Source organism: Oncorhynchus tshawytscha, linkage group LG26 (genome assembly GCF_018296145.1).
Source record: "Oncorhynchus tshawytscha isolate Ot180627B linkage group LG26, Otsh_v2.0, whole genome shotgun sequence".
In the NCBI taxonomy this organism is placed as follows: domain Eukaryota; kingdom Metazoa; phylum Chordata; class Actinopteri; order Salmoniformes; family Salmonidae; genus Oncorhynchus; species Oncorhynchus tshawytscha.
In genome coordinates, this window is record NC_056454.1 from 18,934,446 (window position 1) to 18,949,012 (window position 14,567).

At 40.2% G+C, this 14,567-nt stretch overlaps 1 protein-coding gene across 6 annotated transcripts in view; it reads right to left on the reverse strand.

The window, feature by feature from the left end:
* LOC112225304 (PTB domain-containing engulfment adapter protein 1) overlaps positions 1-14,567 on the reverse strand; it is a 144,487-nt gene that overhangs the window by 20,774 nt on the left and 109,146 nt on the right. For 2 of the 6 annotated variants that reach the window (XM_042306536.1, XM_042306538.1), the window contains exon 3: positions 3,758-3,839. In XM_042306536.1, coding sequence (XP_042162470.1) covers positions 3,758-3,785 — 28 coding nt within the window. In that variant the 5' untranslated portion in view covers positions 3,786-3,839. Of the gene's footprint in view, positions 1-3,757; positions 3,840-9,151; positions 9,559-9,654; positions 10,359-14,567 lie in introns of those variants that run through there. The other 4 variants (XM_042306537.1, XM_042306534.1, XM_024389120.2 and 1 more) reach the window with 4 other exon arrangements.

Sequence of the window (14,567 nt, forward strand, 5' to 3'; positions counted from 1 at the left end):
GTATACCCGCCTCTTGAGGATTGACCACAAGTTCTCAACGGGATTAAGGTCTGGGGAGTTTCCTGGCCATGGACTCAAAATATCGATGTTTTGTTCCCCGAGCCACTTAGTTATCACTTTTGCCTTATAGCAAGGTGCGCCATCATGCTGGAAAAGGCGTTGTTCATCACTAAACTGTTCCTGGATGGTTGGGAGATGTTGCTCTCGGAGGATGTGTTGGTACCATTCATTATTCATGGCTGTGTTCTTTGGCAAAATTGTGAGTGAGCCCACTCCCTTGGCTGAGAAGCAACCCCACACATGAATGATCTCAGGATGCTTTACTGTTGGCATGACACAGGACTGATGGTAGCGCTCACCTTGTCTTCTCCGGACAAGCTTTTTTTCCGGATGCCCCAAACAATCGGAAAGGGGATTCATCAGAGAAAATGACTTTACCCCAGTCCTCAGCAGTCTAATCCCTGTACCTTTTGCAGAATATCAGTCTGTCCCTGATGTTTTTCCTGGAGAGAAGTGTCTACTTTGATGCCCTTCTTGACACCAGGCCATCCTACAAAAGTCTTCGCCTCACTGTGAGTGCAGATGCACTCACACCTGCCTGCTGCCATTCCTGAGCAAGCTCTTTACTGGTGGTGCCCCAATCCCGCAGCTGAATCAACTTTAGGAAACGGTCCTGACGCTTGCTGGACTTTCTTGGGAGCCCTGAAGCCTTCTTCACAACAATTGAACCGCTCTCCTTGAAGTTCTTGATGATCAGATAAATGGTTGATTTAGGTGCAATCTTACTGGCAGCAATATCCTTGCCTGTGAAGCCCTTTTTGTGCAAAGTAATGATGACGGCACGTGTTTTCTTGCAGGAAACCATGGATGACAGAGGAAGAACAATGATTCCAAGCACCACCCTCCTTTTGAAGCTTCCAGTCTGTGATTCGAACTCAATCAGCATAACAGAGTGATCTCCAGCCTTGTCCTCGTCAACACTCACACCTGTGTTAATGAGAGAATAACTGATACGATGTCAGCTGGTCCTTTTGTGGCAGGGCTGAAATGCAGTGGACTTTTTTGGGGGGGGGATTCAGTTCATTTGCATGGCAAAGAGGGACTTTGCAATTAATTGCAATTCATCTGATAACTCTTCATAACATTCTGGAGTATATGCAAATTGCCATCATACAAACTGAGGCAGCACTTTGTGAAAATTAATATTTGTATCAGTCTCAACTTCTGGCCACTACTGTACTCCCTTATTTCGGCTTATCATCACCTGTTACAAAATGACAACAATGCCTTGCTAGTTGACTTACTTTTCCACTTTCAAAGCACTGAAGCATTCTGCCCTGTTTTGAAAGAACTCCCTGGGTTTACCGTCATGTTGTGCCTGGATGTTTGATCAGGACGTGTCGTTTTATTAATTTGTTCGTTTTAAGAGAATCATTACTAAGCACTTCCCCACAAAACACATCACGGGCACTCCTCGTTATTTCTCAAAGTTTGTATGAAAGAGACAAAAAGGCATCACTTGTGTTTGCATTTCATGATGATTGAGCGCAGTCAGAACTTGTGGCTAGCATGAGTCCATTTCATGACAGAGGTGAGTGATGGCGAGTGGGAATAACAAGTCAGTGGCTTGAACGATATCGCTGCAGCGTGTGGGTCGCGGAGTGATCTTCAAGAAAACTGCAGAAAAAAAGATCCGGTAAACAGCGAAGCACATGGGCATCTATATCTACCTCTCCCACTTGCGCAGCTGCCAAACTGAACAGAGACCGCTGATAAACAGAGAGTGCACTGAACCGAGAGCGCAGTTGCGCTTGGCCAAATCAATTCCAGTAATTAATTCAATAATTATACATTTACGTCGCGACCCACCATTAACAAGTCCGTGACCCACTTTGGGTCGTGACCCATACTTTAAGAAACCCTGGTTTAATCTATTTTGAATTCAGGCTAACACAAACAAATGTGGAATAAGCCGAGGGGTAAGGATACTTTCTGAAGGCACTGTATTTAAAAATAATATTTGTACATTTGATCTAATCAAGATATAGTGTTTTATTTTTCATGTATTATTTTGTTTTAAAAATGTTATACTTTTTCTTCCACTTTGACATTACAGCATTTTGTGTATGTGTATCCTTGACCCAAAAATGACAATTAAATCCACTTTGATCCCACTTTGTAAAATATGGAAGAAATCAAGGGGGGTGAAAACTTTAAGGCACTGTATGAAAAGAGGCAGTAATCTAATTGGTATTCATCAATGCCTTATAGGAACAGCAAGACAACGTCAGACAAAAAATATGCTCAGTATGTAGCCAGACAGACCAAACAAATAACTTGCATATTAAGGTGAATGAGGAACAGTAATTTACTTAGTTTTCTTTCTTTTTACAACCACATTTTGTCATAACTTCAAATGAATAAATATAGGTTGAAGGAACATAGAAAATATTATTTATTTATTCTAACTACTAATTATAACAAAGTGATTGACACAGGTCTGCAGCAACTTTGCTCATAGGACACTAGAAATATAGATCCAATAATGCTAATTCCCAAATGCAATTGTGAAGGGATGAAAGTCCCAGTGTTTAAAGAGTACAATGAAGAATCTGCGCTCAAACAGTCTCTCAACAGGAGGCTTTTAATAACCATCACAAATGCATGCGTGCTGAGAGTGCAATATCGACTCAACATATTGATGAATAGCTAGCGATGAATCTGCACAGTCATGCACTGTAATGAGACCTGGAAAATAAAATTATAATCTGGATAAGAAACTTTAGAGCAACTAGATCTGTCATCCTCTTTTGTGTTTCATTACCAAGCCCCATTCTTAAATCAGTTATGAGCAATGCTCTGGTAATTAATGTTTGTCTCCAAAAGCCCTGTGTTCTGTGTCGGTCTGGTGTAAAATATTGGTTGTGTTCAGGGAGGGTTGGGAGGGACCTTTGTCCTTCGCTTAAAAGGCTTTAATGCCCTCTTTATGCCAGATGGCTGGATGTGCCTCTGTAGTTCTCTACAATCACACAGAACTGGACTGTGTGCAAGTATGTATGGAAGCATTTGTGGGCTGATCAGTGCGAGAGATGGGGAATGGTAACCGGGGCCACAGTGTCTAATTCACTGACTACTTTCTGTGACAGCTGTGAAGCAATAACTTCTCTGTTATGCGCAATCTTTACATAGACTCCCTAAACGTGCCCTCTAGAGTCTGAGTTCAAAATATGACAAAGTATCAACTTAGATTCATGAGAAAGTAAAACCTATGAAAAAACAGTAGCAGCAGTAGCGGAGCACCTTAGCACCAAGCTGTATTTTAATATCGTCCATGAATGGGAAATCTAATCTGAACCAGGAGTGGAGATCTGCCTAACCTGATAAGTCTTTATCTCCTCATTGGGTGCCTGACAGGGCTGAGGTCAATTTTAAAACTGAAATATCATAACACTCAGGGCCACTTGGGCCCAAAAATTGTCCAGCAGGGTCTTTGGACATTTCCGGGTCTGTTGATTCATGCGAGTGGAGGGAGTTGGAGTGGTATAACAGATGGCAAATACGTAAAGCTGTTGTCGCGATACCGCAGTGGTTGCCTCAGGCATTTTCAGTACGACAGTGCACATGTAGATTACGTAGTTAGCTCCAGGTATAAGAACAAGTAGCTCACCGAACATACACAATCATCATATGAGCGACAGCGTGGAGAAACTGGGCTTTACAGATGGGGAACAGAACAAAAATCTGTCTGAGTGCTTACCTTTTTTCCTGTTAAAGGCCCGGTTCATACTGGAAAACCTTGCGTCTTTGTAGTCCCTTCTGTGTATTTGCCAATACTCCACCTCAGGAGGGAAAAAACAGAGTTTTAGAATCGTTTAGAACCTCAGGCCTTTAACAAACAAAACCTGGAAAATGTGACTAAACAACTGGCCAGATGTCAGCCTCTGCTTTAGGAAACCCACCCTCTCACAGAAAGCTAATGTTTAGTCAGTCAGAATATACGCCAAAGAAAACCTAAACCGACCAGCAAAACACGTTGTATTTACCTTTGGGTTAAAGTGATTTACCATCTGAGTATGGGAGGTGACCATTTTTTTTTTATGGCTAGACTTGTTAGTAGGAGAATTTTTCATTGTCAATTTAGCACACTAAACATGACAAAGATGTAAAGAACTCTACCACTGCTGGTCGATTTCGTAGTAACAGTGAATATCGCTTGAGACCATTTTCTGGACTGTTTTAAATTTTTCTCAGCCACAATATGTTGCATTACAGTCTAATCTTCCTGAGAGAATGGCGATATATGCTTGTCGATGGCTGCCTGAATAAATCAAACCAAAGTAGATGCATTACTGTAGCAAAACATCAGTTCTGATATCAGAAAAGTCTGTTTTAAACCTTCACATAAAGCAGAGTTATATGCTGTCATATTCTCTGCTGGATATACATGTATGAACAGTGAATAGGCATAGCACACTTTGGTTATCTACATGGTATCTCTGACCATTCACTGATAATCCCAACCGATTGACACCTTTTAATGCCAAAGGTGCATGGCAAGAAGGAAGGAAACCTTTTTGTTTGGTTGCAACCTTGCAATCTCTCCCCCCCAAAAAAACTCCAACATAGTGTATGAATGAAGATGTTGTGAGAAACATCAGGTGAGCAGCCAACACATTATGCACGCAATAAGGCATTATTAACAGCACATAGGCTATCAACTGTTTTTGGTTTAAATTATAAAACCAACTCTCATACAGCCAAATAAGTAAGTTCTGCCTCATAATATGTTGACAGTTGCTGTTTTTTAAAAATCTCTTTCCTTATATATAGTGATTAAGTTCCTTCTAAGCAAATTTATCGTTTGCTTTAAAGTGTTTTCAGAAAAAGGTTGAAACTCATTTCTAATTCCTCTTAATTTTCCTTAAATGGTTTTCTCCTTCAAAACCTCTCACTCTGATAAAACTTAAATAGAATGAAGTACTGATTAATCTCCTTATTCATTAGGTAGGCTATATGTGATTCAAACATATTCTGATAAACCATAAGAATCACGAGACGAGGAAGCATTGAGTTGATCATTAAGGTAGGTTATTGATCATGTCTGGTTCTGGTGTATCTTCCAGAGGCCAATTTCCTAATTCTCTGCTAGGGAAACAAATGGAATACCTGAGATGAGTTCCAAGGATACAAATGACTTTATTGTCCAGACATACGAGCCATTGTCAATCAAACAATAAAATTGAAATGTCCACTTGAATGAAAAAGTCCACTTTGAAAGAATTAAGGCTCCTGTCTTTGTTATGTATCCTTTCGATACAACGGAAGGATGAGACCTTCCTTTCTAGATGGAAAATGTCACATCGGGCTACAGTACTCTTTCAATGGTGAATTGTATGCATAGCAAATGAGGATGACACAGACCATTGTGTGTAACGCATCACACTGAAGAGTTCATGGGAGGCATATACTTTAGTAACCTTAATCAGATGCTCAACAGAGATTGCATAGGATGAGTAAGTGTACTGTATAGGCCCTGAAGGTGATGTATTTTATTTGACACTGCGGCAGGCCAAGAACACGTGCTATACCATCTTCTGTGACACTAGCAGATATAATATGTAGCATATACTGTACATACCAATGCTTACAATAGTCCAGCTAAAGACAGTAGTTCCAGGCATTTCTCTTTTCATAAGTAGAGACAAACTGACAAACTCTAACTTCAGAAAGGACATTTTTATTCGCTGACATATGCAGAGGAGCATTGCAACATTCAGGATATAATGACTCTTACATGCGGGGGAGAAAATCACATGTCTAGCTCTGTGAATAGGTCTATGATTTCAGAGCTACTTTTTAAAGAGTGGTGTGGTGCTAAATACACTGGGGCTCAAGCAACGCAGGAGTCTGAAAAGAGAGGACAAACATGCTATTTGACAGCCAGACCTGAGAGACTGAGCTGTTGTACAATGATAAAATGTGCTAATAGTGGTAGGAATCAGAGAGCAGTAATGTTTCCTTACTCCATGCAGAGAGCAGTCTCAAAGTTAACGGATGTGAACTGTGAGCTGGAAACTGTGACAAAATCTTTAGTATTACTAATCCATAAACATGACAGAAAGCAATTGCAAGTGTTCCCATGTCTTATCTGTCCTACTTGAGAGATATAATTCACAAACTGAAATGAGCTATTAACATTACCCATATCAATTAGTCTAGCTTTAAGATACGCTATATTATATGTGGTTGACAGTTTATTGTTATGACATCACGTAAGTCGCCACATGGAAATGCCAGCTCTGACTGACTGTTGTGTAACACCTTCAGCATGCCACTGAGAACCATGATTCCTCCCCATTATGAAAGGAAATAGTTTTTAATTTAAAACAGAACTATAGCACCAACACCTCTTTTCTTTCTGCAATTACATAGCAACAAGCTCCCTACAATAACTATGTAGCTAAGGATACTAGGATAATGTCAAATAGATAATGTCAAATAGACAAAAAGATGATGCGATTAGACATGCAATTATTACGATTTATTTTTCACAGAGACAACTTTATTTTACAAAAGGTCTAAAACCACATTGTGATGTTGGGAGCTGTCTTCTATGTATAACGGTCCTTCAGGGGGCAAAGTTCAACTGAAATGAGCTATAGAGTGTCGATTGGGATTTTTCCAAACCAGTGTGCCAAAACAGAATAGCTTTGCTGCTTAAAAAGACAGCTTGTGTTTTTTAAATTTTTATGGCCAAATATTGTACCTGCCTCAGAGCAATGCAGAGTCAAATGAACATGGACAGCAGCCATGTCCCCAACTGAGGGGAGACAGGGCAACTTTTCTGCACATCTCAACACGTTAGACATAAACAATAGGCTTGACACCAAGTCACTTATTTATATCATCCCGAGCATGATGAAAATGGTACCAAAACTGCTTTTTAGTCTAATTTAAGTGGTGTAGATTGGAACAGCCCATTCAAATCTCTGGAGTTTGAGAAAACATCCGTTTTTCAAATTTCCTTAAAAAGGTCCAATGCATCCGTTTTTATCTTCATTTCAAATAATTAAATCATTTCTGAGTAACAATTAAGTACCTTACTGTGATTGTTTTAAATTAAAATGGTCAAAATGAAACAAAAAATAGCTTCTTAGCGAAGATACATTTCTCAAGCCAGAATTTTGCTAAGACTGATTGGCAGTGTTCTGAGTGGGGAGGGGAATGTCACCAGGAAGGCCAAAACTCCATCCCACCAAAACAGGCTATAATTTCAGGCGGTCATTTCAAACTGCTCTTACACTAAAAGGGCATTATCAACATTTCCACAATTTCACAGTATTATTCCAACCTCAGTGTGGCGATATATATAAAACACAGGCAAATCATGTTTTGACTGCACTGGGCCTTTAAATATTAGCCTACTACGATCAACACCTGGACAACCATATGTATCATGCACTGGAGCGTGTGGATGGATTACTCTGTAGACCAATACTCAAGGAGAAGTGTTCCCTAAGTGCTGTCCCTGTACCTTCTCTATCCTGATCATGATCTTAACCAATAGAACTTTAGACCCATAGACCACAGCTATAATAACAACTTCCACCTCGACCTACTTCTGCAGGAAGTCATTTCTTTCAGGGATTAACCTTAAACCAACTCATGGCCTGGGGCACATCGGTATAATACCATAACTAATCAAGTTAAACCTAAAGTATCCCTTCCACGATAAATAAATAAAAATGTGCACTGAACTGAGCATGCATAAAGCTATATTCAAGTTCAGGTGAATTGATTAAGAACTGGGCTACACTTCACAGTGTATTCAAACACACACTTACAGCATGGCGTGAGCCCTAATTCCAGTTTTCCCAAAACTCTCCCAAGTCACACTGCAGTATTATGTCATTAAAGGTGAGAACTACATCAAAATAATGTGCCATGGATAGCTGGAGTAAGTGGCTGTATCTGTCTATTCAAGTGGCAATATCCTTTTCTCCCCCTTTCCTTGTTGGCTGTCTGTTCATGCCAATATGTTGGGCATTACTGCCTATAATGCCTACTACTACTACACCATTCCATTTGGAATACGTCAGGACTAAGATACACAACCCAATTCAAAGCAATAACTTTTCTTCCAAAAGACTGACTGCAAAATAGAATTATCCAGAGGCACAATTAAGTGCTAGCCTATATCTAACAGCAACCACTAAGAGAATATAGGGGAGCAGACTGCTATACCCTCTAACAGTGGATGTTTTCTTACTATAGTGTTGGACTGTGTATGCCTGGCTGTGATGTCACTCCTTATGATTGACAGAAGCTGTGTTTGCTCTTTTTAATGGCTTCCTGGGCTGGTGATTCACCCTGTCTTGGGAGAACCGTATCCCCAGTCTTAGCACAGAGTCTCAAACTTCTCCACTGCTATTTACCATCTGCAGTGGAAGTGTGTGAGCATCGAGGTCAGGCATGTTTGAGCCCACGGTTGCGGTAATACACAGCCGCCTGGAGAATCAGGCAGTCCGAGTAATGCTTATTCTCACAGGCCGTTGCTCAGGTTTCAAATTCCCTGAGAGCATGCTTGTAACATAGCCTATGGTCGAGAGTGTTAAGAGTGAGAAGGAATGGATTGCACCCGAGGAACGCCAAAGACCATAGTTTACAGTACGCTCACATGGCCGAAAGCATCTGAAGAACCACTGATCCTCGGAGCACTTACAGTAGTGAATAAACACCATCAGGTCTGATTATCAAAGCAAATGGAATATAAATAATGCCATTTGACACTTTAGGGGCATGGTTAAACAGCTTCCGATCAGCGTACAACACACAGTAAAAGTTATATTAGTTGGGAGCAAAGATGTACAAACACAAAGCTCAATGTTTGAAAGACTAAAACAACAACAATCAATTCAATCTTTCAAACACTAATAACATACCAGAATGCATGTATTTTGCATTACTGCTACATAATGAGGCAAACACTTATAAGCAAATGTTTCACTAAACATGGCATAAACTCATGAGGTTTATCATTGGCCATTTGCTCAGACAAACATGTTGTCAGTTGCGCAATTCAACTCCAGTAACTCAAACAGTTTGAATTTAGGTTGGGGAAACAAACGTTTGGGAAACAAAATATACCTACTTTGACCCCAAGGAATAAGTAATCCCTCATGCCCAAAAAGCAATCCACAAACAAAAAGCAGTGTGAAAACATGTGACACTTTATGGAAGAAAAGTTGAAAAACCCAAAAGTTTATGTCCCCTATAAAAGCCTCTCTAGCAGCCGCTAATCTGAGCCATATGCATAGAAAGGCATCCAGCTTTTGACAAGGGATGAAAACACGCACTGCAGTCCCCTAACATAATGCCGCTCAGAAAACAACAATGCTTCTTTGTTTCCACACTCGCTTTCACGCACTCTGGAATTTAGCCCGGCTAAGCGCAACACGTTAGACATTGCCAAAACAATCTGTTTATTAATTTAACCCGACATTCCACAGTTGAATCAGCCGGGATCCTAAGCCAAGCACAGCAATCCTTTACCCTGTTGCAGAGAGGAAGGAAAATAAGAGAGTGGCTCTAGAGTGGTAATACAGAAACATACAAAGACGACCAAGCGGCAGGACCAAAATAAAAGTGACTTACTTGCTTTGAAACCGCGTGGAATACTGAGAAGAAGGAAGTTCAAGCACCGTCTAATAGTTTTCAGCTGTGGACCAGATGGAGATACATTCAGGACCGCGGTAGAGGAGATGATGGGTTTGAAAAACTCCAACAAGGGCTTTTTTTTTTTGCAGAAACACGATAGCTGGATTTTTCAGAGTCAAAATACCTCCACCCACAATTTATGCAAAAGTCGTTTTTTTTTGCTAACTTTTCTGTGAGGATGTTAAAAAAAATGTCAGCAAAAATAACTGCTTTCTAAAGAAAGAGGAAACATACCAGAGGTAACCTATAACATTCCAGTGGTTCCTGTCCAAACTGTAAATCTCTTTGACTTATATCACTTTTGGAGAGACATGCCAATATCTTTTTGTCTTTAGATATTCAAATCACCATGTAATGTGCCTGAAAAGAAACCCTGAATCTATAAAAAAAAGAAGAAAAAAAAGAAAATGCTTCGTTTTGAGAATTGGCGAAGACAATATCCTGTGAAAAAGTGTTTCCACTGCGGCTGTAGAAATACTTGAGCGTAGGAACAGTGGATCCTAGCAGCTTGAACTGTGCTATACCTTTGTGAAATCTGACACTTCCATGTCTTATTCAACGCTTGGAGATGAACTGCTCATCAGGCAGGATAACACGTCGCTGAAACTGACAAACAAACACCATTGACCAAAAACCATTGTGTTTCTTATTGGTGAGAGGTCCAGGCTATCTGACATTAGGGTCCTTATTCAATCAAAGTTGGTAACCAGGTTTCCTGGGATTCTTGCACAGCAAGTCAGGTTCGAAAGAAACCCAGTTTACAGTGTGAAACAAAAATAAACACAATTGCATGTTAAAAGCCTTCTCGCTCTTGGGAACAAAATGTTGGATTTGATCTACCTCCGAATCCTGTGTATTGGTTTTGATTGAATACAGGCCACAAGGTGTTGCCAAGATTGTTTTGGCTGGGAGTTCCCAGGTCTCTGATTTCTGAGTACCATTTAAAACAGGAAGGGACCTGTTCTCAGGATTCTGAGGTTCTGTTCACACTTTATTTTCCTAACGCTTTTCTCTGTTTCACCCTCCATCATTTCATGTTTCAATCTTGTATGGACAGCTGGGGTGAGGTAGAGTGTTAAAAGGTTTTGGCAGACATTTTCCAGCTCTCAAAGTGGAGAACCTTCAACACATTGCAAAGTATAAGATCACGTATGGAAATCATTTACAGCCATTACAAGATCGGCTGACACCAAAGCACCTTCTCTGTAAAGTTAAAAGAGCTCATGATTAACTGAACCTTTAGTGTCTCACCACATACATATCCCTGATACAGTCAAAAATACTGTATCTATGAGTAAAAATATAAATGACTATGACCCAAATAACATTTACTCCAAACACTACAGTATAAGATTGCCACTTTTGCCACTTTTGACACGGACAAAAAAAATGTACATTTGTTGTATAATTTCACTGCAAGAAAGAGTTCATATTATATTATGCTACATGTGAGAGGTCATAGGCCTACAGTCAGTGTCCGTATTTCAGTTAGTATTCCATTTAACGATATGTTTTTAAATGAGGAATATTTTATTTATTCATGGATACAGGGACACTCGTGAACGGGATATCAAAGTTGCATGTAAACATCTTATCCCGAATAAGTCCTTAAGTGGGATATGAGCTACTATCTTGAATACTGTGCACATCTAAATGTGGTAAGTGTACCATCTAAACCGCTCTGAAATATATTTTACCTTACCAAAAGTATTGTATTTTCAGCTGTTTGAAGCTGGTGTATAAACCCGAAAGTTAAAGACACAAAAACTCGACTTAAGAACAGGAAGCATAGAATAGTGCAAATAGAACAGATCTACCGCTTCTTAGACTTGCTTTCAATGAGAATGACAGACCTATAACACACATTTCTATGTGAATTTGGTCAGGTCGCCCAAAAAGTGATATATTGCAGCTTTAAGTACTGCCACATAGTGATGGTGGATACAGTTACATATCGGGATCAATTTTTTTGCAATATATCATATAGTTTTGAAAACATCGCAATATTATTTTTGGACTAGTTGGCAAAACTCTAGTATTTTTCTTCATAGCTTCCTCTCCATCGTCTTTTAAATAGGGAGCCAATTTGTTTTCAGCACTTTTATTTCCATGACTGATCAAAATTCATTTTCTCTTGGCTGTCAATTGTCCTGCTGCAGCAGGAATATGGTGAGGAATCTGTTTGGAACATCGAATCGCAATAAAATCACAGAACCAAAACGCAATACATATAGAATCATAGGAATCACAAAGCATATCATATCATATACTGTGATAATATCGTATTGTGAGGTCCCTGGCAATTCCCAGCCCTACTGCCACAGCAGCATAACATTTGATTAACATCATCATCAATATCAATATCAGTCTGGTTGGCTGATACGCACATCAGAGATAGGCAGAAAGACAGATTGGAGTGGCTACATCAATGACCCTCGCTCCAACCCAACTCCTTCTCTTCTTCAGTCGACAGCAGCAAAACTGGTAGTCTTGTCTCTAACCATCATAATCTAAAATATCCCGCAAACCACTAGCCAGCCAGCCATACAGTGGGCCAAAAAAGCATTTAGTCAGCCACCAATTGTGCAAGTTCTCCCACTTAAAAAGATGAGAGAGGCCTGTAATTTTCATCATAGGTCCACTTCAACTATGACAGACAAAATGAGAAAAAAAATCCAGAAAATCACATTGTATGATTTTTAATGAATTTATTTGCAGATTATGGTGGAAAATAAGTATTTGGTCACCTACAAACAAGCAAGTTTTCTGGCTCTCACAGACCTGTAACTTCTTTAAGAGGCTCCTCTGTCCTCCACTCGTTACCTGTATTAAATGGCACCTGTTTGAACTTGTTATCAGTATAAAAGACACCTGTCCACAACCTCAAACAGTCACACTCCAAACTCCACTATGGCCAAGACCAAAGAGCTGTCAAAGGACACCAGAAACAAAATTGTAGACCTGCACCAGGCTGGGAAGACAATCTGCAATAGGTAAGCAGCATGGTTCGAAGAAATCAACTGTGGGAGCAATTATTAGGAAATGGAAGACATACAAGACCACTGATAATCTCCCTCAATCTGGGGCTCCACGCAAGATCTCACCCTGTGGGGTCAAAATGATCACAAGAACGGTGAGCAAAAATCCCAGAACCACACGGGGGGGCCTAATGTATGACCTGCAGAGAGCTGGGACCACAGTAACAAAGCCTACCATCAGTAACACACTACGCCGCCAGGGACTCAAATCCTGCAGTGCCAGACGTGTCCCCCTGATTAAGCCAGTACATGTCCAGGCCCGTCTGAAGTTTGCTAGAGAGCATTTGGATGATCCAGAAGAAGATTGGGAGAATGTCATATGGTCAGATGAAACCAAAATCTAACTTTTTGGTAAAAACTCAACTAGTCGTGTTTGGGGGACAAAGAATGCTGAGTTGCATCCAAAGTACACCATACCTACTGTGAAGCATGGGGCCGGAAACACCATGCTTACGGGCTGTTTTTCTGCAAAGGGACCAGGACGACTTATCCGTGTAAAGGAAAGAATGCATGGTGCCATGTATCGTGAGATTTTGAGTGAAAACCTCCTTCCATCAGCATGGGCATTGAAGATGAAACGTTGCTGGGTCTTTCAGCATGACAATGATCCCAAACACACCGCCCAGGCAATGAAGGAGTGGTTTCGTAAGAAGCATTTCAAGGTCCTGGAGTGGCCTAGCCAGTCTCCAGATCTCAACCCCATAGAAAATCTTTGGAGGGAGTTGAAAGTCCGTGTTGCCCAGCAACAGCCCCAAAACATCACTGCTCTAGAGGAGATCTGCATGGAGGAATGGGCCAAAATACCAGCAACAGTGTGTGAAAACCTTGTGAAGACTTACAGAAAATGTTTGACCTCTGTCATTGCCAACAAAGGGTATATAACAAAGTATTGAGATCAACTTTTGTTATTGACCAAATACTTATTTTCCACCATAATTTGCAAATAAATTCATAAAAAATCCTACAATGTGATTTTCTGGAATTTGTTTTCTAATTTTGTCTATCATAATTGAAGTATACCTATGATGAAAATTACAGGCCTCTCATCTTTTTAAGTGGGAGAATTTGCACAATTGGTGGCTAACCAAATACTTTTTTGCCACACTGTATATCTTAAATTAGAAGATTATAAATATCACATTATGAAGTTATTATTTAAGAGCATTGAAGATAAATCACAATCAGTAAAAACAAAACATTGAGCTGCTAACTAGCACCTTTACATCAATCATCAACATCAATGATCAGATGATAGCCCACACTCTTTTCCCGATGTCAATCATGAACTTAAGAGGCACGGTAAACAGCTTGCTTACAGTTTGTGATGAGTGAGTGTGTTGTCATAGATACAAATAGGCCTATGCTACAAAATGTATTTATTTTTGCTACAGAGGCAATTGGTATGTTTTGCGTTTCGCAATATGAATTATGAAAGACGTTTTGGGGGTGCCCTTTTTCAGTTTGAGAACCTGCCCCCTGAAAGGTCTGAGTACGGCCCTGTAAGACACGGTCTCGCTTTCTAGACAGCTCGAAAGGCCAGAGTGTCTAAGTCGAAGTGTGAGTCGTGAGACTGGCGAATAAACAATATACATTTTTATAAAGACCGGAAATGTCAGCTGAGTCTAATTCTAGAGTGCAAACAATGTTTTGGTTATGAGAGGCCAGTTGTCAGGAAACTCATTGGTACACTCCCTCGGTCATCACACATTGCACGGCCATGACATCAACCGCAGGTACAACAATAAAACACACTCACCATCTGTTTACACTTTGGTTTACCACAGACATGGGAGACATTTCGTGAACTGCAGA